The 23,173-nt window shown below is 49.8% G+C and overlaps 9 protein-coding genes across 9 annotated transcripts; 6 read left to right on the top strand and 3 right to left on the bottom strand.

Annotated features, from left to right (window-relative positions):
* Nucleotides 1–3,008: 3,008 nt before the first annotated feature.
* CI109_105743 (uncharacterized protein) lies at nt 3,009–5,971 on the top strand (the record flags this gene model as incomplete). The annotated part of the gene is made up of 5 exons (XM_032004248.1): nt 3,009–3,461; nt 3,520–3,853; nt 3,918–4,642; nt 4,700–5,072; nt 5,139–5,971. 5 exons carry the CDS (start codon nt 3,009–3,011, stop codon nt 5,969–5,971), a joined length of 2,718 nt encoding a protein of 905 aa, XP_031861479.1.
* A 365-nt stretch (nt 5,972–6,336) lies between these two features.
* Nucleotides 6,337–8,366, top strand: CI109_105742 (uncharacterized protein; the record flags this gene model as incomplete). The annotated part of the gene is made up of 5 exons (XM_065967721.1): nt 6,337–6,921; nt 6,984–6,993; nt 7,085–7,129; nt 7,262–7,297; nt 7,468–8,366. The coding sequence occupies 5 exons, from the start codon at nt 6,337–6,339 to the stop codon at nt 8,364–8,366; spliced, it is 1,575 nt and encodes a 524-aa protein (XP_065823793.1).
* Nucleotides 8,367–8,746: 380 nt separating this feature from the next.
* Nucleotides 8,747–10,355, bottom strand: CI109_105741 (uncharacterized protein; the record flags this gene model as incomplete). Its single annotated transcript, XM_065967720.1, has 6 exons — nt 8,747–8,983; nt 9,036–9,087; nt 9,147–9,807; nt 10,018–10,075; nt 10,136–10,243; nt 10,323–10,355. 6 exons carry the CDS (start codon nt 10,353–10,355, stop codon nt 8,747–8,749), a joined length of 1,149 nt encoding a protein of 382 aa, XP_065823792.1.
* Nucleotides 10,356–11,664: 1,309 nt separating this feature from the next.
* Nucleotides 11,665–13,092, top strand: CI109_105740 (uncharacterized protein; the record flags this gene model as incomplete). The annotated part of the gene is made up of 6 exons (XM_032004245.1): nt 11,665–11,748; nt 11,867–11,958; nt 12,038–12,260; nt 12,408–12,604; nt 12,672–12,850; nt 12,923–13,092. 6 exons carry the CDS (start codon nt 11,665–11,667, stop codon nt 13,090–13,092), a joined length of 945 nt encoding a protein of 314 aa, XP_031861476.1.
* Nucleotides 13,093–13,559: 467 nt separating this feature from the next.
* Nucleotides 13,560–14,386, bottom strand: CI109_105739 (dynein light chain 1, cytoplasmic; the record flags this gene model as incomplete). Its single annotated transcript, XM_032004244.1, has 4 exons — nt 13,560–13,624; nt 13,784–13,806; nt 13,929–14,073; nt 14,284–14,386. The coding sequence occupies 4 exons, from the start codon at nt 14,384–14,386 to the stop codon at nt 13,560–13,562; spliced, it is 336 nt and encodes a 111-aa protein (XP_031861475.1).
* Nucleotides 14,387–14,609: 223 nt separating this feature from the next.
* CI109_105738 (uncharacterized protein) lies at nt 14,610–16,209 on the top strand (the record flags this gene model as incomplete). Its single annotated transcript, XM_032004243.2, has 7 exons — nt 14,610–15,005; nt 15,089–15,202; nt 15,271–15,344; nt 15,409–15,431; nt 15,507–15,617; nt 15,685–15,714; nt 15,809–16,209. 7 exons carry the CDS (start codon nt 14,610–14,612, stop codon nt 16,207–16,209), a joined length of 1,149 nt encoding a protein of 382 aa, XP_031861474.2.
* Nucleotides 16,210–17,712: 1,503 nt separating this feature from the next.
* On the top strand, nt 17,713–20,054 carry CI109_105737 (uncharacterized protein; the record flags this gene model as incomplete). Its single annotated transcript, XM_032004242.1, has 12 exons — nt 17,713–17,911; nt 18,000–18,084; nt 18,203–18,511; nt 18,584–18,661; nt 18,718–18,730; nt 18,805–18,825; nt 18,880–18,990; nt 19,041–19,189; nt 19,252–19,396; nt 19,453–19,642; nt 19,706–19,898; nt 19,967–20,054. 12 exons carry the CDS (start codon nt 17,713–17,715, stop codon nt 20,052–20,054), a joined length of 1,581 nt encoding a protein of 526 aa, XP_031861473.1.
* Nucleotides 20,055–20,626: 572 nt separating this feature from the next.
* On the bottom strand, nt 20,627–21,471 carry CI109_105736 (uncharacterized protein; the record flags this gene model as incomplete). The annotated part of the gene is made up of 2 exons (XM_032004241.1): nt 20,627–21,153; nt 21,249–21,471. The coding sequence occupies 2 exons, from the start codon at nt 21,469–21,471 to the stop codon at nt 20,627–20,629; spliced, it is 750 nt and encodes a 249-aa protein (XP_031861472.1).
* A 262-nt stretch (nt 21,472–21,733) lies between these two features.
* CI109_105735 (uncharacterized protein) lies at nt 21,734–23,165 on the top strand (the record flags this gene model as incomplete). Its single annotated transcript, XM_032004240.1, has 4 exons — nt 21,734–21,758; nt 21,849–22,124; nt 22,301–22,448; nt 22,544–23,165. The coding sequence occupies 4 exons, from the start codon at nt 21,734–21,736 to the stop codon at nt 23,163–23,165; spliced, it is 1,071 nt and encodes a 356-aa protein (XP_031861471.1).
* Nucleotides 23,166–23,173: the final 8 nt, after the last annotated feature.

Here is a 23,173-nt window from a genome sequence, read left to right as displayed (position 1 = left end):
CACCGGCTTATTATTCTCGTTGCTCCCTAATACTGACTGCCAAAGACTGGATCCGCAAAACTGTAACCGGGTCCGGGCCGAATCCACCCACCCTGTGTAAAAAATATGCATCCTGACCGAAAGTTCCTGATGAGACCATACCCCATTACCCCACATGGGTTGGGGTTGACAAATCCGATGTGGGCCGACTGGATCCCTTCTGCCTTACGTCTTGTACAGTCACATTTCCGGCGGTCGGAACTGCCGAATCCTACCCCGCTGCGATTGTTCGTCTAGGTTCTGAACGTAAGCGACGCATAATACGTTGTTCCCACTCAGGGGAGGAGGAGCATAATGCCGGCGGTGCGGTGTCTGGCCAAACCAAACCAAACCAAACCAAACCATAGGCGGTATAACGATATCGCGAGAAAATCGGGATATCTGGGCGAATGACGAAAGAAGCCCAGACGGCTCTTTTAGCTCACCTATCGATCAAACAGCGAAAGGAAGCCCATGTGATATCCATCATTAAGTTTACTGAACGCACGAGGAGCATCATCGGCGAGATGGCCCCCGCTCCTCCAAACGGACAGAATGGCCCCCAATCTGGGAAAGCGTTACCACAAAAATAGCCGGCGGAATGAAGTTGTCTTTAACACACGCACTGTTATTGTCCCGACAAAAACCGAAAAGCCACCACCACCACCACTTGCTACCTTTGTTTACCCTGGATCATCACCCATCACCATCATCATCATCGGTTGTTGTACCGCGGGGGAGATGGGAAATGTGCTCCTTTTTGTTTACGAGAACCCTGAATATTGGGAGGAAAGGGCGAAGCGGCAACGAGCGGACTAGTTTGGTGGGGCTCGGCGGTGAATTTCCGGGGCACTCTGTCTCGGGGAACAAGTCCAAACAGGAAAATGAAAAAAGCATGTGTGGTTCCTTTTGTTCCGTTTACCGACCCAAAGGTACGCTCTGCAGTAGTACAGTACGCTTCGGAGCTTGCATGAACAGGACATACAGGACAGAGAACGCAGAAAAAGGGTACTGGGTCTGAAGTGCAGCAGGGTATCGGAGCTCAGAAAGTATTAGGCAGAACGGCAATTTCGGAGGGATTCTGCTACTGCTACATTACAGATGTTTGATGCTCCTGCCGCTCCGCTCCCAAGCCCCAGCCCCAGCCCGTGGAGTGATCGAAGCATTACTCACCAGGACCGAACCAGTAATCTGAACAACTTAATTAGTACTCTGGTAATGATCATCAGATAGTCGATAGAGTAACCAGAGAGACATGCGTATTGTATGTACATTGGTGTACCCTCACATCCATTCAGCGCTGTTTAATCGTTTACTCTTGACTTGGTCAATTCCGGCAGTTAACGGATCGTCGTACATACATACGCCCATAACGTTACTCTCTCGCTACTTGTTACCTCACTTTCTTGTTGTCCCGCGGTAAACGCCCAAACCAGATCTAAGAAGCGACACTGCCCGACTTTCCGGACCAGCTCTGCTAAAAGAGTGTTCAAACAGTTCAAGACCGTCGATCATTCAGTAATCCTGGTTCTCCACATTACTACGCTAGACATCGTTGACCGCATCGATAACAGACAAATCACTCACCTCACAGAAGAGTCACGGGGAATTGCGCAGAACGATCACATCGCCGGGACGAAAATTGAAATCACCCGGGACAAACGGTAACGCTCATACCCAGTCAGTAGTGAGTAGTAACATCTTCCCATCTTCTTGTAAGTTGTTCTCAACATGCTGATCTAGTCTCTGTTGTCATTAGTCTGCTCGTTTCACCATCGTTGTGATCAGCAGCACCAACGTGTCATACTGCAAAACAAGATCTTTCTTACTGTCCAAAAGGTACGTTTTTACCAATCAAACAGGAGCTATCCACCGGAGCTTATTCCCCCTCTATACTTTAAATCCATCTTCTCATCGCGCCCGCACTTTAACCCTCCGCTTTTTCCCTCCCATTCCCGCCGGTAACATATGAATCACTGCTGATCTATAGATTCATTCTGTCACATCTATATTTTGATACTTCTCATCGACCTCGTTGCCATCAATCTGTTCATCTCAATGACCAAATTGTCGCTCTCACTACCACTCCCTAATAACCGGTTCGGCCCGGGACAATAATTCTGGACCCATCGATACCTCTCTTACAACAACATTGGTCAACGCTTGCTGTGAATCAACATTACAATAACGCACCCCCCTTTCACATACGCCGACCATCGACTCACTTTGATTCGACTGCATCTGCATCCATCCATCGAATCGGGTCAAACCTATTCACCGCATCCCCCCATTCTCCCAAAACCCCACCCCCGCGATCTGTGCGTTGCCCTGTGTTGCCCCGACGTAATTCTCCGCGAACTCCGTGTCTGTGCTCATCACTCACACTATAACCACCAATCATCAATCACCAATCAACAGTCAATCATCCAACCAATAACACACAACCTTTCCCTTCATCAGAGCGCCTCCCCGCTTTTGAACGAATCAGCCAAAGCATACTAGACCGTCTTTTGCCAATCATTGATCACCGAGGTCGCATCATTTCGAGTTTCGGTCGGATCATCCCAAACCGCCACCTTTGTTTCGACGTTTCAAAAGCGGATCAAGCTCGCCATCAGAGACATCTTCTCTCTTTGTTGATTCCACTCTTCCACCCGAGTGAAGAGTCGGTCATCCTTTCCCAGTCAAAGGAACGATATTTCGAGATCACTGATCTTGGACGACCACCAATCCAGTTGGACACCGTGAATACTGGATACGCACACAGGTCAACTTGTCCCGGTGTGAGGTTAAAGCCAAATTCATCCCTTTCACATCAAAAGTGAGAGGTAGGGAAGATCGAAACGAAGCATCTTTAGGCTGACACGGCGGGAAAACGGTTCCAGCAGCCGTGGGAACGATATCAACTGCGCTCGCCACTAGATATCTCGACGGAGATCATTCCGTTCAGCAAAATCTGATTCGATCGTTGCATGTCATCAAACGGCCCCATGACACTACCTGTCCCCATCCAGCCTTCCCCGCAATCAACTTCTAATCAGCCATCATCAAAAACGGACATCTCGACCCGTACACCGAATAATCCTTCAAAACACTTGTCGCCTTTGTCTTCGACGACCAAAAATCCCACGCCACCAAGCTATCCGTCACCCAAATCAATGAATCTACCTCCTATCTCACTTGGCGAGGGCTCAAAACACCTGATGACACCCGGTAGCGCACCGCCACCACATCCAATCAGGAGGGAATCATTTCATTTCGGAGGAGACAGACCTCATCCTCCGCCTTTACGTACAGCTTTCAGCGCGATTGGACTACCGACGACATCCAGTTTGATGTTGAGCACCAGTTCGAAAGACGAAGAAAAGGGTTTGGAGAAGGAGGAACTGACTACCAAAGGAAGGAAGAGAAAGAGGTTGGCCAAAGCTTGCAGTGCATGCCATGTAAGTTGCTCCCGATTTCCCATACCTTGGGGATGATGCTAATGAGATTGTCATCCAGAAAAACAAACGACGATGCGACGGTTTCGCTCCTTGCTCAAATTGCGAATTCTCAAATCGACCATGTCTCTATCTCAACGCTCAGGGTGATCCGATTCCACCTCCTCGTACGAGAGATTCGTCCAGTACACCTGCAGGCGCTGCTACACGAGCCGGTAAAGACGACGGTAGCAAGGGAAGCGGATCGAACAACGAACGCAGGACTAGCGGAGATAGCAATTGGTCGAGAAGAGAGTCGTTCAAAGATGTCGAGGGAGAATCAAGTCGACGGCCGATGATCGGACCCATTCAGGCGGTCGAAGCAGATCCCTCGCTGAGTGCGGAGCTTGTTGACAGTGCGTTGGATTGGTTTGTTTCTGGAAGAAAGTGGAAGCTAATCAATCGTTACCCGATTTGCAGTATTCTTCAAGCGATGCCTGCCTCTATCAGTTATGTTGCACGCTCCGACGTTCCACTATCGACTATATCTCAACCAAGTATCACCGATCTTGCTCGACATGATCTACGCCATTGCTTCTCGTCTGTGTGAGAACCCTGCTTTCCTAGCAACCTTCCCTGCAGGTCATGCCCCACATCTGCGAGGCGAGCTCTTCGCCCGACGCGCACATTCAGCTGCCGAGCGATTAATCGAGATGCGAAAAATCTGGAACGAAGAGGAGCGTCGAATGGACCGAGGAACCTGGCAAGAAACGGAACTTGCCCAAGCTTCATATCTACTCAGCATCTATTTCTCCTGTTTGAAACAGCCAAAAATCGGATTGTTTTATCTCGACTCCGGGATCGACATTCTTCGCCCGACATCGAAGGCTTATATTCCTCCTCCTGCACCTCATCTTGGTCTCAACGCGGTGGAGTACACGACTTTGATGGAGACGAGAAATAGGACATTCTGGATGTTTGTATTCCATGATCTTTGCGCCGCTGCGAATGGTAGACCCAGGCGTCTGTCCGAGGCCGATCTGGGAAATATCCCTCTGCCGGGAACTGAGGTGGGCTGGGCTAGATGGGGAGGAAGTGGGATTGGCGGTAGGGAACCAGGGAGGAGAGACGGATTGGTTCCGCTGAGTGGCAATTGGCCTGGGGATGAAGGCAGAATTGGCGAGTTTGGTCAAGTCATTCGCATTGTACGTGTTGGTCTGTGATTATCGTTTGTCTCAGAGTGCTAACAAAACAATTTATAGTTGTCCGTCTTTGCGGAAATCATGCTGTTAGCGATCGATACAAGCAGTAATGAATCAAAACCCAACGTTGCCTCCCGCCTCGAGTCAGCCCTCAAGTCCTGGGCTATGAGTCTTCCCAGCCATCTTCACTTCAACGAGCACAACCTTGCGACGGCAGTGGGTATGCTCAACTCGCCAGTGGTCGAGATCAAGGCGACTGGGTGGATGTACGCTTACATGCACGCTGTGGCGGAGTGTGGCATGTTTTACCTTCAAGCTGTGGTGGCACAGCAAACGGAAGCGGGACATACGGCTCAGAGGCAATCGCAAGCAGTCGAAAATCTTACGGTTATCATGGACACTATCGGCAAAGCAGGTCGGGAAGGTTGTTGCTGTGAGTGCAATCTGCTACAATACGAAGTAAATGACGTGGCTAAATGTGTATTCGATCACTCCCTAGTCCTCTTCCCGCTGTTTGTCGTATCAAACTGGCAGGAACATCTGAAAATGTCCAATCTGGTCATACCTAGTCCCCAGCAGATCATCATGGAGGAACGACTATCTATATGGTGGGCTGAGATGAAGTTAGAATGGGGTGTGGAGCAGTACGAGATGCTCCAAAGAGGTATCTACTCGTTGCCCAATACGCAGCCTACGATGCCTTCGCCTTCTCTCCGAGTCTCCCAATCGTCCCTCATGGAACCACCTCCACCGTCGTCGTTGGGTCTGTATCAGACTTCTCCAGCGCGAGTGTCAATGGACTCGGCTGTATCGCCCACTTCGACGATGTCGATTGCTACTCCGAATTTCAACGCGTATCATCATCGATTCAGTCTACCTAGTCTGCCTCCGCTCCGACCACGAGCCGTCTCGACTTCCACTGCTATGTCAGGCTCGTTCCCACCTGTAGGCCTGGGAATGTCGATGGGCAGTAGCGGGAAATCGCCCTCCCCTCCTGGATCAGTTCGACATCGACACTTACCGTCCATGTCTAGTCTCTCAGATTCGGGAAGTCAACGCGACCGTGAAAGGGAAAGTCACAAACAAGAACCTATCTCATTACCGCCCATCAACTCGGATTACAGATTCAGAGATTCACCCTCGAGTCCGAGACATCATCCGTATGCGAGAGAAAGCGTGAAAGGTTTGAGATCACCGAGGATGAGCTGGGGCGGACCAAGTACGCAGGAGAAGAGTTCAGGTGGAGGTGGTCAGCCGCAACTGTTGGGTATTGCAGCATTGGTCAGTGCAGCAGAGAAAGAGAGAGAGAAGAGGACCATGACGGCGGTGTGATGGTGAGGGGGAACATGACGGCGGTCGGTGTAAGGGTGTGATATGTTTTTTCCCCCATCTAGGTCAGAATAGTTTTGGGTCCGCTTTTATTATGTGGTTGTGCAGTTATCTCGATTCATGTTATTTTATCTTACTGCGCTATGCTTCAGTGGTCTGCAAGACATCCAAACCGGAACGTGTCCAGATGGATAGCACTGTAAGATGAGTTGTCAAGCGTCAATCAGCTTCAGGGTGCGCCAATTATGCTTACCGGTCGTTTTCGTTTCCCGGCGGATGACCGTCGGTCACGTCACTGCAATCCTCGTGTCATCCACCCGGCCATTGTCCACTTCCTTTGACTTCACTCGCTTTCCACGTAGGTCCGGATGATATCTTACTCCCTACTGTCTTACTCGTACACGACCAGTCAACTAGGTCTTTACACATTGTGTACAAAGACGGTTCAAGCTTGTACGATGTCTACGTCGACAACGTGGCCGGATACATTCGATCATTATCACGATCCTGAATCTGAGCGAGAGGAAGAAGAACACGTCGAAGAGTCGTTACCTTCCACACCGTCTGTCGAGATTGGTCCCAGCTCAACTAGCGGTGGAAGTCGGACAAGGCACTACGCCAAATTGGACGACGAACCATCTCGCAGTTTGGATCGGGAAGTGGATGGATCTACAATGCAAACGGGAGAGTGCGGTCCGACCGAGACCACATTCGAAAATACCGATTATGCGAAGCTGCAACAGAATCGATTTCCCGAAGAGACACCCTCAAAGCAGGAAACAGAGCCAGACCTGAATGACGGAATTGATGATCAGACAATCCCCGACCTAAAGAGGGAAGATGAGGATGTACAGACGGACGAAAGACAATGTCGGATTTGTTTTGGAGGTGCGGAAGAGGAAGATTCGTTGGGGAGATTGATCTCCCCTTGTCTCTGTATGGGGAGTATGAGAGTGAGTCGGATGTCTGCAATCTACAAGCTTTGTACATAGCTAATATCTTTCCTTCGTTTCAGTATGTTCATGGTATGTTGTGAACCCTGTTCAACCCCTCAACTCTGCTGCTTGCCCACGACAACCCTCCTCAGCTCGTGCTTTGGTCTGATGACTATCTCAGTGGAATGTATCAACGCTTGGCGAGGAACCGGGACCAACGCCGTAAGTTGTGTATGACCAACGAATGACAGATCAGACGCTGATTTGTCCATCGTGACTGCAGAAAGCATACCTAGGTGAGCAAGCTACCAAGCAGCGGATGTGCAGGTGAGACCACTGACGCTTGTCTTTGGATCAGAATGCCCACAATGTCATTTCAGATATCGAGTCAGACGTAAGTCATCTCACAAGACTCCGCCCCTCTATCCCTGCTGTACCTGCGAGCTGCACGCCGTCAGCTTCTGCTCGTCTCGAATACCCAATTCTGTAATTGGTGTTTGCACAAACTGGACCAGTTCCGGCGTAAGGACTAACATCACTGACATTGTGTTTTGACACCCGCAGGAACCCGTGCGGCCGGCCTGGCGACTTCTCGTCCCATCCTTCTCCTTTCCACCTTGGTGGTTTTCCTCTCACTCACACTCATCCTCGGTCAACTCCTCTATTTCGGTCTACACCACTCCCCTACTATCTCCCGCTCATTACTATCCTCATCCTCAAAATCTCGCCCCCTCGCATCGATGTACGATCTCTTTGACGATGGTGGATTCTATGGCGATGCAGGTGGTGGTGGAGTCGTGATAGTCAGCGGGGGCGGCGCATTGATGTGGGATGTCCTCGTCGGTGCTGTCCAAACCTTTGTCGATCTCACAAATTCCGTCACCTCGTCGAAAAACAGACTCGCTCAATCCCTTCCTACACCCTTAGCAGGCGCCTTTTTGGGTCTGATAGTGAGGTTCCTACTTGGATTAGCGGTGTTAGGATCGATGAGTTTCCTTTCGTTGTTGATTTCATTATCCCTTTTTGGACCTTTACAACTCATTAATGGTCTAAGGGGAGCTGGATTTTTGGGTAATTGGGGAAGAAGGAGATTACGAGCTGGAGGTGGTGGAGGCGGAGGTGGACAATCCACACCTATTGGAACGATCATCATCGTTTTGCTGGTGATCATCGGTGCTCTGAACACTCTGCGACAAGTGTATGGAGCAGTCGAACGTTTGACTCATCGAGCATTGAGATTCGTCGAAGCGCAAATACTGGAAGTCAATCCCGACGAAGTGAAACGAGAACGAAAGAGGATCAGACAACGTTGGTGGGTAAGATGGGTAATCGAGAAGAGGTGGAAGACGAGAGAAGGGTGGAGAGAGGTTGGTTTCAGGATAAGGTTGACAGCAGCTGAGTGGTGGGAGAGCATGAAGAGGAGAGGCGTGGGAATGGGAGATGATCATGACGATGTCGATTAGGTAGCGCAATGTCGGTCAGTGTTTTGATATCTTTTTCAGAGCCGGTCTCGTCGTTGTATACACGTATGTATCGGTCTCAGTGTGAAACAGACATGATCAGTAATGTCGAGCTACATCGAGCACCTTCGCAGCCCCGCGTCACAGTCGCACAACCACATACATGCTCACGCATAGCTCACAATTACGCTAAACGAATGATGGTAGAAAGAGTGTGAATGTATCACGAAGATGAAGCCCACTTAGGGCTATGATTATTGTTTGTATGACGAACAGCTTCCTTCCCCTCGCGTTGTCGGCCATCGCGCCGACAAAATATTATACAACACTTGACGAGAATTACGATTTCAAAACACTTCCCCCCGACACCAAAATCACTTTCATTATGCTTTCGCATCGCCGCCGTTCGTAGTCGGCTTGGCAGTGTTATCGCCGTTTGCCTTTGTCTCGCCATCCCCATTCACCGCGGGCTTTGTTTCACCATTAGCAGCAGAAGCGCTAGGCTTTGATTCGCCATTGGCTGTCCGACTCGGTGTACCCGCTCGAGAGTTCTTGGTTGAGGCATCGCTGGACTTGCCGAGGGATGCTAAGGCCGCGTACCCTTCTTTGAACTCGGTTTTCTAAGGCAAGCGATTAGTTTGGAGGAAACACCATCTTCAAGAACTCGCTCACCCATTCAGGTCGAATGACCTCGTCAAGCTTGTTCGCAACCATCTTGCAAATCCTGTTACAGATCATCGGCATCAGAACAAAGCCCACAAAGGTCGATAAGCCTACACTCACAGCTTGGTAGTCGATTCTGAAACTCCTCCCATAGCCGCAATGTCCTTCGCAGTGGTTTGTCTACTCATCAAAAGACAGGTAAAGTACAACACACCAGCAGCGATAGACACGGGACTTCGACCATCGATCATACCGCTTCTCGCCACCGCCTCTCCTGCAATGTGTTTTGACACGTTGAACACAGCATTGCCCAGATCGAGATAGTTGGAGAATCGACCCAGCAACGCTTCTGCTGAATCCTGGGCGTTATTCGATCCATGTACACTCTCCATGCCGCTTCTGTTCCCACCGGCAGTCTGAACTGTCATTTTGACGACGTTGAACACCTGACCAAGTTCCTTCTTGGGAACTTTAAGCGCTTTACACACTTCACCGAAAGTTCGATGTGCACCCGCGTCACGACATGCGTAAACGATACAAGCCGCATCGACGACCGCGTCGTTCTTGCCTCTAATCGCACGTTTCTCGTCGACAATCTTGTAGACGTGTTGCGCTCGTTCTCGTACATTTCGCGGAAGTAACATGGAATCGCACTTCTCGCCGATTCGAGAAAAAACAGCTGAAAGGGTGGCAGTGTTGGTCTTGGCATTGATACCGTTCGAAAGACCGTTCGCCCGGTTCATTGCTCTGTTGAGGTCTCGAGCGATACCGGTTCGGCCATCTTTGTGGGAAATGACAGTGTCAAGATGGTTGCTGCCAAGAAGGGGATTGCCAGCGTCACCAACACGCGATGGGTCGTCACCGTTCTCGTCACCCGCAAAGGTCTGAAGCGTCGGTTAGTGCATGCTCATGTACAGCATGTGCCGTACACTTACTCTCCCTGAAGGTAAGGTCAGCCAAGAGAAAAGGTAAGTATAGCGAATTTACTCACATTCACTCCTCGTATCAACGATACGGTCACCCAAAATAGTACCGCAATCTCCACATACCTAACGAGATCGTTTGTGGTTAGCATGAGCTTGAACCACAGGCGCACTGTACGGCCTCACCAGATCTCCCTTCGAGTACTCCTCGATGATGTTGGGAGGATCAATACGGCAGTTGGGGCAGATCTGCCTCACATTGAGGTTGGGTGCTACCGGTTGACCGAATTTCGGCTGTTTCCATTCAAGCTCATTCTGGTTAGCGTCCTGTTCCTTTATTCTGGAATACGTCACAATGGAGAGAGATGCCCACCCCTGGAGGTTTTGGACCCGCTGCGAGAAGCATCTTTTATGTCCTGGGTCGAGGGAGATAGGAGGCGAAGAAGAGGAGAAGGAGATGTTTCCGTTGTCAAACTTTAGGAGACGATGATATTCGTTCTTCAGGTATCGCTAGGAGTAGCAAGTCCTTTTTTCGAGAAGCGTGTTCTCGTCCTTGATTTGACAGAAGAGATACAGCGTTCTGTGAGACGATGATAGAGAATAGATGGTGGCAAATCACAGTGTCAGCGCGGATGTTTCCACGGTATTACTGATATACAGTTGCTCGAAACCTAATCCTAAACGAAACCCATTCAAAAGTTGCATCCACCGTCTTGGCCCCATTCGTCCACGCACTCGTGAAGCACGCAGTCATGTCTCCAATACCAGAGCGTGCCCCTGACCACTTCTGCACCCGTCCAGTAAAGAGGATGTGAGAGGGGGGGAGGGGCTAGCGACTAGTAAAGGAGACTTACTAAGCCGTCCCTTCCCTTTTCGCAACTCGGTCTCGATGAATCCTTCCCAAAAACGATCCTTTATCGTCTATCGTCGTCTGCTTGAAGATGACAGATATCAAAAGAGATGCGTCTTTTTAGTCGGGTTGGGTTTGGGGTATATTAAGATATGTTCGAAAGAGAGAGAGAAAAAAGAGGAGAATAACAAGAAGAATTGACGAGAACTGGATGGATATGAGTGTGAGAGCGGCGAGAACAAGCGATTAGCTGAATACTTGAATGGTACCCCACTTAAAGGATGCCAGTCAATCAACAAATGCTCTCCTCTTGCCCGCTCACCCCTATCTCACACATCCACAACAAGCCCTATATACTAACCTCTCTCCTCAGCATCCCGAAGCATCAAGTAGGTTCAAGACCTCTACTGACCTGTCCTTGACGGCTCGGCTGATAATCTGATAATAGTCACGCAAGTTGCGCACGCTGCGATCGACCTGTTGACGCGAGAGAACACGCCACGTCAAGAGTTTCTCACCCTCCCTTCCTTGCTCCTCTATATCCCCACCGCGTTTTTACCTACCAACGATCAACCTTATCACGAATCGAGTGCTATCGCACAACGAGCATATCCAATCAAGGATACGACCACCATACCGATAGCTCTTAGAGTGTCGTGCGCGTTTTGATTTTCGTGGAGCTGAAACAAAGGTCGAAAAGTACGCGTCATCTCACTTATCCCCTCTTCGTATATCGTGTCGCCCAAACCGTAAATTACCTTCCTACGCCAGCTAACAAAATGCAAAACGTTCTTCTCCTCAGGCTCTCTCTCCTCATACCACTCGTCGCCACCTCCGTTCACCCTACATCGATTAAATCGACAAGATGTCCGCCTCTTCGCCCACCAACCAGTTTATGAACGACGAGTATGTCCTCGCCTATCACGGACCCTTGCTCTACGAGGCTCGTGTAAGTCATCTTATATCCAGCTCCATACCTGTCCGGTGCTTTGTACGAAGTTTGGGGTCGATACGAGGTGGATGCGAGGAGATATACTGATGTATACCTTTTTCCCTACTCGCCATAGATTATCCTCGCCGAGAATTGGGACATGTCCAATACCCTTTTGGGTACAGTAGGACCTCACTACTTTATCCACTACAAAGGGTGGAAGCAGACGTACGTCCTCTCCTTCGTATTCTATGTCCATCGCATCGAATGCATACGACATGTGGGCTGACATATCATGTACACACAGGTGGGATGAATGGGTACCTGAACAACGTCTTCTCAAATTGAATGAAGCAGGATTCGCCAAACGACGAGCACTTCTCGAAGCGCAAGCGAAGAAGAACAGACCACCTTCCGCAGCTGGATCGTCAACATCGCCAGCACCGCCAGCGTCTGCTGCTAAAGGAAAGGAAAAGGGGGGGAAGAAGGCGGACGCGAAGAAACGAGGGAGGGATTCAGGTGTTGACACGGTGAGTCAAAGCGAACTAGTCGCATAGAGATTCTCAAACCCCGAACACGCCATCAACATTGTCGCCTATCTTCCTCACCATTCCACCACGATATGAACCTGTGCTTTATCAGTCGGAGGATACATTGCTGATTTGTATACATTGCAGGAGGCGGACTACCTCAAGAGACCAGAAGTGAAGATCGTCATTCCCGATGTCCTAAAATTGCAACTCGTCGACGATTGGGAGAACGTCACGAAGAACAATCAACTTGTCACACTTCCTCGAAAACCCCATGTCCGAGAACTGCTCGAAGAATATAGGCAATATGTAAATGCTACGAAGAAGACGCAAGATCGACCAGCGTGAGTTGACGATCTAATCAGCTGAGTTTGAGGCAGGTTGCTGATCGTCTGCGTTGCATCCCGATAGACGAGCGACTGCACTTCTCTCTGAGATCATCTCCGGCATCACGCTATACTTCGACAAAGCTCTCGGTAACAATCTCCTGTACCGATTTGAGAGAGCACAATATGTCGAGCAGAAGAGACAAAACCCAGATAAACCGATGAGTGAGATCTACGGCGCAGAACACTTGCTTAGACTATTCGGTGAGTCGTGCTTCTGCCTATGACGACGTTGGTGTTTCATTATACTGACGCATTTTGACTGATCGCTCATAGTTAATTTTGGCCCTTTCATCGCGTACACCAATATCGATACGGAATCTCTCAACATTCTCCGAGAATATATCAACGATATCATGAAGTGGATGATAAAGGAGCAGAAGCGACTGTTTGTGAAAGAGTACGAAGCGACAAGTACACATTACCAGAATATGTCGAGGACATAGGAGGAGCGAATGGAGTCACACGGGGTGATGGGTGAAAATTCAGGAAGGGAACCGCGTGGGAGTGAGTGGCTCTGAGGGTTTATGGAGGGAAAAGAGGAAGAGTAGAATCGGAGATGGAGAGCAGTAAGAGGGTGACCCGAGAGAAGTTAGGGATTTCGCTTTCTATCATGTCATGTTTAATCCCGAGATGTTATAGTTGTTTCCTACGGCTTTGACTCGTGTCGCGTCAAGACCTGCAACGCTTCCACTTATCCCGAGACAAAATCGCAAGTACCCTTGAGGCTGAACGTGTGCAGCGCTATCATACACCTGACTGGAAAAGGGACATAGAGGGTTTCATAGATGTAGGGTATATACTATAGAAAGCAGGATGATGCGATGTAGCCGATCCGATGATGATTCGTTCTTAATTCATTCGAGGACGTGCGACGAGCGAGGAAGGACGTTATGGGTTTCCGGGTGAGCTATCATGAGGTCTTCCAAAGGAGGATGGCGATGGGTCCGAGGTAGAAGTAGATGAAGTTTTTGGTCTCTGCGTGAAAGAAGTCAGTCAGTCACAATCACTCTAGCGTGTCATGTGTGGAAGAGATGCAGTGAGACGAGGTGGCGTTGCGGTGAGGAGTAGGATAGAAGCGGGGAAACAGGGAACGATGATGACGGGTAAGTGAAAGTGTTAGACAAAGGAACATACCATGGGTGACGAAGCTTCCAAAGCTACAACCAGATCGTACATAGTCAGCACACAACCAGACCCGATACGTTCCACACATCGCTCGGGGACCTTTCGTCGCCGACCGAGGAACGGTCTTTTGAGTTGTTTGGACGTTTCCACTCACTTTTTCCCAACAACGCAATGCCAGGTCGTGCCGTACATTCTATCAAACTCCTTCTTGATATGCATCGCAATATCCTTCTCTTGGTCGTACTTCTCGATGGCAGCAACGACGGTGTCTACTGATTTCTGTTGCATATCTTCGGACACTGCCAGGAGGACGACCGTGGAGACATGGGACGGTGGGCAGAAAGTGGTTGAGAGGGTAGTTCGAGTTCATGCATGAATCATCAATGGGAGCGTGGAGGGGATTGGTTGATGGCATCATCATTGGAGTAGACGAGAGAAGAGGGAGGCGAGATATGCAGGATACTGCGTCAGCTACCATCGAGGGTGTTGAATAAGATCACTGCACGCACTGTCCACATTCTTGATGACCGCTTTGAGCTGTTGGCCTCTCAGCGTTGCGGCTGTTGACCCGAGCCCTGTATTGGGTTTTGATTCTCGATCGAAGTCTGACATCGTTTCACAGGTTGTGGTGATGAGGCGGTGGACAAGAGAAAGGAGAGGTGCGGAACGGTTGTTTTGTTGAATCGGTGAGATCGTTAAGCGAGCTCGAGATGAGGCAATGGAATAGGCTTGTTATGCTTTTTGCTGGAATCTGTTTGCCTTGTATGGCTATGTAAGCAGCAAGTTAGGTGTCCTTGAGCTGGCGTAGGACAGTGATAGAAGACAGGTCGTAAAGATGCGGGTTGAGGAATGTAGCATTAACGACGCACTGATCATCAGTCATTCAAAACAAAAGTCACGAGAAGGTCGAGGAAACGAGGAACGCGTCGCCGAACTCCGAGAATACAACGAGGGGCTCCAGTCCGAGCTCGAGCTTGATCACCTCATATTTGGTGGGATAGCAGATTACCTTTTGCCCTCATCCATTCTGCATACTGTATCTGCTCTGTGTACTCCTATCAGGTTCTTGACGGCTTGTGAAGTAATTACAAAGATGGCAGAACGATCGAGCAGTCCACGAGCACTCGGTCATCCCGAAGTGAGCGAGAAAGATCTCTCTATAGTCGGCTTGGACCTCAAGGTGTATGGTCTGGACGAGATCAAAGACAGCAAGTTGCCCGTCGCCGTATTGGTATGTCACATCATCAATGCAAACTATTAGCTGAAATGAAGAGTATCAAAGGTTGATTGCTAACATTGCTTGCTCTGGGACAGATCGCAACTCATGGTCGGACAGGTAATTTGAAACATATGATACCTTTTGCCCAGGGTGTATTGGGAGAAGTAAAAGGCAAAGAAAGGAAAAGGGACTTGATCATCGTTACACTTGTAAGGCCAATACAAGGACTCATTATCCACCGTACTTCACTGACTGACTGTGTCAACTGGATATATAGGACCAACGAAATCATGGCGAGAGAATCAAGGACGAACAGGCGAATTTGTCCTTTGACGAGAACCCTCGACATCTGTGAGATACACCCAAGCAAACGCTGACTTCTCTTGATTGGTGCTGATGAAACGATATCATGCAGAATTGACATGGCTGCGACCACTAGTGAGTGTCAGGAAGAGACCTAGAATACTTTCCAAGCTACAAGGCTAATGTCTGACATTGTTTTCGCTCGTACAGCCGGAGGATATCAAGACGTCACACTCATTATCGACTTTCTAGCTGCCTATCTCTTCCCTGCTGGAGAAAAAGTGATTGAAGAGTTTATAGCAGCAGGTATCTCACTGGGAGGTGGGTTCGCTCTTACGTCTATGTAATGAATTCGTCATTGATGGGCTGACATCCACCTGTTTCGTAGGCTATGTCACTTGGCTCACACTCCGAGAAGGTGTGTAGCGTGTTCTCACCAAGATAACCTGTATCTTGAGACCATATGGCAGTTAGCTGATGCGACGAATCCATTGTCTGTTGCCTGGCCTCAGAACCCCGCGTCAAAACTGGAATCAACATCGTTGGACTGCCCTTTGAAGCACTTCACTATGTTCTCGGTCCTCGAGCTGAATCTTTCGGTCTCTCCTTCGCACCACCCACCTATCCTCACTCTATTAAATCGATCTTACAAGGTCCTATCGATCTCTCTTCCTACAAGGGAAAGAACATCCTGACATTACATGGGAAAGACGATACCCTCGTTCCATATGCGAAGGGACAAGAAACGATAGAACGAATCAGAGATGAATCAGGAGGGAATGTGGAAATTTGGTTGCAGGAAGAGACGGGACATACTTGTACACCGGAGATGGTGAGGAAGACGGCAGATTGGATTTGGAGGTATTCTCTTAGTGGCGAGGAGAAGGGGAGTAATAAGAAGAGCGCGTTGTGAGCGAAGTGCGACTATCGTGATCAAAGTAGGCTGGCCCCAAATAGTCACGAAATGTCAACAACAACAATAGAGTCCTATCATAAGAAATGAACGAGGCGTCGGTGATAACGAATGGGACACAAAGAGCATTGGTTCCACAGACCGCTTGTGATGTCTGTAAATCCGATCAGGTCTAGTCATAAGGTTTTTCCTGGTAGCACAACATATTGAACCTTGAATCCTGTTCATCTCCATGTGATTCGGTATCGTGATGATCGATCGACAACTCTCTATTCCTCTCCTCGTGAATGGCACAGACGAAGCTGTCATCGAGTCTAGGCACGCTAACCCTGTTCGACTGCTAGATACACTACCCAGGATGGCACGGTTCTGTCGAGCTTGGGTAGTGTCTTGGCAGGCGTGACGAATATACTGTATACATTCGCTAAACGACCTATTCATAACGCAGATTTCTAAGCGATTTCGGCACTCACACGGCGCACTGACCCAAATTCATAGAGCAGAACTCTGTTTCTCCAACGTGATGCGTATGGGTAGCATGCAGCAAGGCGCTTTGAGTAGCTGGCCAAGCCCAGACGATCATCGTCCGTAGTCGAACCGAGCTAGTGGTACATCGAGAGTGTAATAGCGAAGGTTACTTCCAACCGAAATGACAAGTCGCGCGTGGCGGCAACATCTCCGGTACCACATCAGACATCGACAACAGACTTTTAGCCTAGTTGTAGTTCTGGCCAATAGACTCGATCCTCCTCTCCACTTGATCAGCACATACCGCATCCCAAAGGACGTGTGCCGACTCGGCAGCTTCACTCCATTGTCCTTGGCAGTTTGTGTATCGAGACGATAATACTGTAGATACCTTTGCCTTTGACTTTGACTCATGATTCAGGTGACTGCCATACTGACTTGCAGCACACTTGCACATGTAATTATGTGCATATGTGCTATTTATATTGACGCAAAGGGAGTCATACAATTATGACATCCACCGGAGCATGTATATTGATCGATGGTTCACTTCGACCCCTACGCTTTGGCGCTGGTGACAGAAAGGAGAGAGGACAGTGATGAAACAAGGGGTGATGACATATCACAGCACACAACAACAACACGAGGATGACAATCGTTACTTCTCTTTCTGCACGGTCCCATCATCATCAACACAAGTTACCGTATATCAATCAATCAACAACCCCTTTCCTCTTCTTGTCTTATTCTTTCTCTCTACGAATACTGACTTGTTATACCTCCTGTAGCTAATCTCAATCACCCTCTTTTCAACGTCCACAACGACAATACGATCAACAACACCACTTGAACGCCTCTAACGGCTGAACTCACACTCCTTTGACCTCTATACCTTTATATCTCGATACATCCACCGACTGCGCACTCAACGCGTGTATACCCTCGTCCTCGACTCGACTAGTTGACGACAAACCACAAACCAACAACACCCAGATCGGTTCTCGCAGGTCGACGACCCATTACCTCTCTTCCACGATGGCCATCCTCCATTCGAAAATATCGGCCCTCCTGCTTACAATCCTTGTTACTATGACTGGTCTCGCGCTCGGTGATCCTGATCATTGGATCATCACGCAAGCGCAACCTATCATGATAGCGCGAGTCGACCCTATCGTCAGTCCATACGGTATCAGCTCGCATGTCCATCATGTGGTTGGTGCTTCCAACTTTGGTTGTGAGTGAAGTGTCTTCGCGAAGGAGCTGGAAGCTCTTCGTCGTCGCGTTCTCTGCGTACTGATACCTCGAGCAATTGCACTTCGTAGGGCACGTCAATAGTCCGGATGTTCAACAAGAAGCAGCTTGCTCTTCCGCTGTCATCGGTGATGACAAGTCTAACTACTGGGCACCGTAAGTCGTTCACACTCTGTTGCTCCTTCCCATGCGTTCTGGTCAACATCATGAGGCACTTGTATTGAACCACCTCACGTATCATTAACCTTTTCCCTTTTCGGTCTTTCTTCCGCAGTCAACCATACTACCAATTCCCCAACGGCACTTTTGCCCCTCTTCTAGGTGGATCGCGTATCTACTACTTCACCAAAGGCAACGTCAAACCTTTCCCTCCCGCTTTACAGATGATCTCCGGTACTGCGATGTCCAAAGATCTCTCGGATACCAGGACGTTGGGCGTCCAAATCTCTTGCGATCATGGACAGGCAACGAAGTGGTTACCTAACGGGACGAGTCACCCTGGTGGTTGTTCGGCTATCTCGTTGGGCATCTTCTTCCCAAGTTGTGGACTGGAGAATGGTGCTTTGGATTCGGATGATCACTTGTGAGTGTCGTCAGCGTCATCCGTTGGGATGTATATTATGACATGCTGACAATGACCCGAAACTTGCGCTAGCTCTCACATGGCTTGGCCTCAAAGCCACAACGGTTCGCTTCTCGTTGATGATCCCAACGGTGAAGAATGTCCCGATTCGTGAGTGTCTGATATCGGTCAAGCACGGTGCCATGTTGATTGTTTCTATTTTCAAGCCATCCGATCAAGGTATGTCAAGGATATCCGCCTGAAGGTGTTCAACCCCGCCGATACTGATTGTTTTTCTCTCTGCCTGCTCGCAGTATCCTACCATCTTTGCAGAGGTGAGTTAATGTAGGTCACATCTCAGCAGTCCAAAAATTGACCACGTCTAATAGTTCAACTACTACCTCGACGACGCGCATCCCTGGAGAAACGACCCTTGTACCCTCATCCTTGCTAATGGCGATTGCAGCGGCAACACCTTCCATGCTGACTTCGTCAACGGAGTAAGTAGAGTTTGAAAAGCACTCAGTAAACGCTGACCGTCTCTTTGTAGTGGAAAGCATCCACATTGCAAGCTGGTATAAACCAGTGTGGCGACGGTAAAGGACCCGGTGACCAGCCCGCAGCTTGTGCGCCGTTTAGACCGACAGTTAGCGAAGAGAATACTTGGGAATGCCGACTTGAAGGCCAGATCCCTGACGAGTGAGTGGCCACAGATCTCCCTGTAAGTGTTTCGAAGACTGAATCCGCGTTGCGGTTCCTAGACAAGTCGGTCTTGTCCGACCAATCGATGACCTGCCAGGATGTAACCCCGTCTGGAAGTCGAATGTCAGCAAGAAACCTGGCTGCAATCCTGCCGTTCAAAACCCTGGGTGGGTAGCTCCTAACACGTACTTCGAGAACCTCAAGGTGAGCCAGGACGTTCTTCTCCGCTGAGCCGTAGCTAACATTGTCGTCACATCCAGTTCCGGAACCATATCCCGATGGCACTTCCAGAGGTGCAGAACGCATCTGAAGCGCATATCATTGTCCCGTCGTTGGGTGATACCGGTGCTTCGAAGGTCGGAGAATGGGGTACTGAGGGTAGCAACCCGGACAAACAACAAGTTGGAACTTGGCAAGCTATTATCAACAGTTTAGCTCCTGACGTGACGCGTAAGTCAAATCGTGTCAAGGGCTTTGTGACTGTGCTGACGGGAGTGCATTTGGGGGCTTCAGCCGGACCCGTAGTCGCTTTAGCTGCTGCAATAGAGCCCACGACCTCCGAAGCAGAGTCTAGTACCGTTTCATCCCAACAGGCGGACGCAGCCAATGTTATCGGTGTCGCAGCTCTCGCCACAAACTCCGCTTCCGATACCTCGTCCTCGAAACTCTCCGTCGACACAGCTACTTCGACCGCCAGTACCTGCAAGTGAGTGAATGGCCTCGCCGGCTCCAGGCCTGACCAACTCCTCGTACTGATCATCGATCATGTGGCAGGCCTAAAAAGAAGCGGGGTATCATCTCGGAGCTGAGGGATGTCCAAAACCATTTCCGTCGCTCTAGGCACCGCATGGTCGACCACTAGTCGATCGCTCCACCCCCACACAGCTCCAGACCCTCCCTCCTCTCCCTCCCTCTCGTCGTGCCTCGTGGGGGCTCCCTAAATCTCGGTGAATCCGCCCTCCTTCACTTCTAGGCATATCTCACTTTATTCATCTTGCCTACTATGTTCTGGAACCACGACCTGCTGAGCTGCGCTCGAATTCTTCGTCGTTATCGCTTTTCTCTTTCACCTATACCTGGATTTGTGTACATGACATGCGGTATTTCATTTCGAATATACCCCGTGAAGGCCCCTTTCGATGGATGCATGATACCGTTCATTGAGCCTCTCTGGCATCGTCGTTCTGGAAGTGTCGACTGCCTGAGATACACACGATTTGTATCGGCTGCGCCAAGCGAGAGCGACAGAGTACGTCGGACGATCCTGACGCAGGTATATGAAAAAGCTGAATGTCCCGCGGCGTAAAGTGAATCGCATTATATATTGTCACATACGACCATGAGCTGGTGTCGTATCGTATCACATCGTGTCGCGTCGTTTCGTGTCGTGCTACCTTATGTCGTGTCGTGACCTCATATCTCCTAAACCCCAATCTACGCCAAAAGGTCCGTCCTCAACACCCATTTATCTCCACTGATCACCTCATCTCCTTCATGTTTCATACACCCTCCTCCGCTGACTCCGTGCCAATGTAATAGTGCTCTACCAGCTTTTGGCTCGACCGTTATCTTCTCCTCCTCCCGTGTAGTCTCTTTACTTCCAGCCGTTCTGTTCCCCTTCTTACCGCCTCCTCCACCACCGACAGAGGTGGAAATACCACCTTTCTTCCCCTTTGAGCCAGTTTGTGGATGAGGATAAAAACTCGTCCCTCCACCTTTCACACCTTCCCCAAGATAAATCAGTAATGTCCAGCAACTCAATCTTCTCGATTCGAGATCGAGAGAGGGCATATCGTAATGTCCTTTGAAATATGTTCCGGAGGGATAATGATATACCCTGATATTTGGTGAGAGTAGAGCGTTCTCACGATGTTTGTACGGTGGTGAGAGCGAAGGGAGATGTGGGAGGAGAAGTGGGAGTAGGCAGGAGGCTATGCTTTTGGAAGGGAGAGAAGCGCGATCTGTAAGACGCAAGTAATGAGATTGAAGTCAGATACTGGCCACGGGGAATCGTCATGGTACAAGGGACGAAGGAACGTTGAATGACCAAACTCACTACCCGTACGCTCAGCTTCGCCCTTCCCAGCTTCCTTAGGTCCCTCCAGTTCTAGACTCATAGCCCATTGTCGTACAGCTTCAAGGTCGTACGGCTTGAAAAAGTCATCAATGATGTAGATCTGAGAAGGGAGGATGGTGGTGCAGGTAGCTTTAGGATTAGGGGAGATGGAAGGGAATGACGACTCGGGATTGGAGTCCGACGAAAAGAGTGAAGCGGTCATACTGTATGCCAGTCGTGGATAAGGGTTACTCGTTGTTGACCAACTGCTGTATCTCCGTCAAGAAATCTCTTGCGATGATATCGGGGGGATACACCTCCACAGCACGAAGAAGTCGAAGAAAGTGGTGATATCACGATATTGTAGAACGCCACATGCAGCGAAAAGCACTGTTGTCGAGGAGGACAGGAGGCGTTCATCATTGAACACTTTGACATCCTCTATAACACTGACTGACAACATCAATCAAACACCTCGTACCAATATGTCCTCCGCTCCGTTCACAGAGGGTGAGTCAATGGCTGACCGCTCACCAAACTCAGCTGCTGTCTGTCCGTGAACTGGAAGAGGTCTGAGCTGATATGCTTCATCTCGACCAGACGCTCTCAACCGATATCGAATCACTCACTCTGATCGAGAGCTCAAACCCCTCTTACGTCGCTTACATCGTCTCCCACATCTCCCTGCTCCGGACGATTACGCATCCACTTCGGACTCTGAAACACATGACGATGTTATTGCGTCAGCAGCGGTGGAGAGGGAGACGATGAGGATGGAGTTGATAAAGTGGAAAATTGGCGTGGAGAGGGTTATGGGGAGCGTGGGGAATCTGGAGAGACAGAAGGAGAGATATAGGAAGAGGGCAGAGGAGACGGGTGAGTGTGATTTCCTTCTTCCCCCACCTCGCTCTTGCGTGAGAGGTGTGCCATGCGAAGGTAGCGACCGGTTAGCTGTTATTTTGCATACCCACATGCTACGCTTGAAGGAATGCCGAGTCTAGCAGAGATTGATGGCGAGGGTGAGGCTGATAATAAAATCCTTGAACCTCCAGTCCAACGAACACAGCAGCTCCGACAGACACTGGCGCAGGAGAAGGAGGAACTGGAACGGAAGAGACGGTTGAGAGATCATCAAGTGAAATGCGATGAAGTGGCTGCGAGGATCGCTTCAAGAGGGAAGAGTAGAGCAGCACTTGACGAGTGAGTGGTTTCCCCCACCCCCTCACTAAATCCATGAATACGACGGTCGATGTTGGTGGTGTCTTTGATTGTTAACGATGAGAGTATAATCTTAGACAAATACAATCCCTCGAATCTTCGCTGGAAGAACATCGCGCTTCTCACGGTCTTTACCTCCAAACCACTCAATCACGACTCGACACTTTCACGCAGATCACGAAATTGATCGAAGAATGCCGTGGTCTGAAATTACCTGTCGACTCGACCAATCCCATACCCAGCGGGTCTGCTGGTGGAGAGGAGATGGAGGTGGATTCCCCGGCCATCACTACGAAACTGAGCGCAGCTGCTCCGCCCTTCCAACCTACCGCCGTTGCATCTGTCCCAGCCTCCGGTCCAAGTGTGACGAGTCGATCATCTACTCCTGTCGCTTCGTCATCGTCGACTTTGAAAGTCCCAGCATCAGGACACGGACTCCCTTCGCGTCCCGCCAGAGGATCAGCAGCGGCAGCAGCGCCACCAAGCGGACCATCCCGAACAGGTTCACATACCTTACCCAATCGACCATCCAATCTCAGAGCGTCGACTACGCCGGCTCAGGTATCACACGGCTCATTGGAAGATGGAGAAGTGGGTCCGGAGGAGGGAGAAGTGGCCGATGAGAGGGGGAACAAGAGAGCGAGAGAAGAAGGAAGCGGAACAGCGACGAGAAGTACGAGAAGTAGAGTGGCCAAGTGATACAGTAT

The sequence above is a fragment of the Kwoniella shandongensis genome, chromosome 10, assembly GCF_008629635.2.
Source record: "Kwoniella shandongensis chromosome 10, complete sequence".
NCBI lineage: Eukaryota > Fungi > Basidiomycota > Tremellomycetes > Tremellales > Cryptococcaceae > Kwoniella > Kwoniella shandongensis.
Note: the sequence above shows the minus strand (reverse complement) of the source record. Positions and strands in the feature narration are given on the sequence as shown.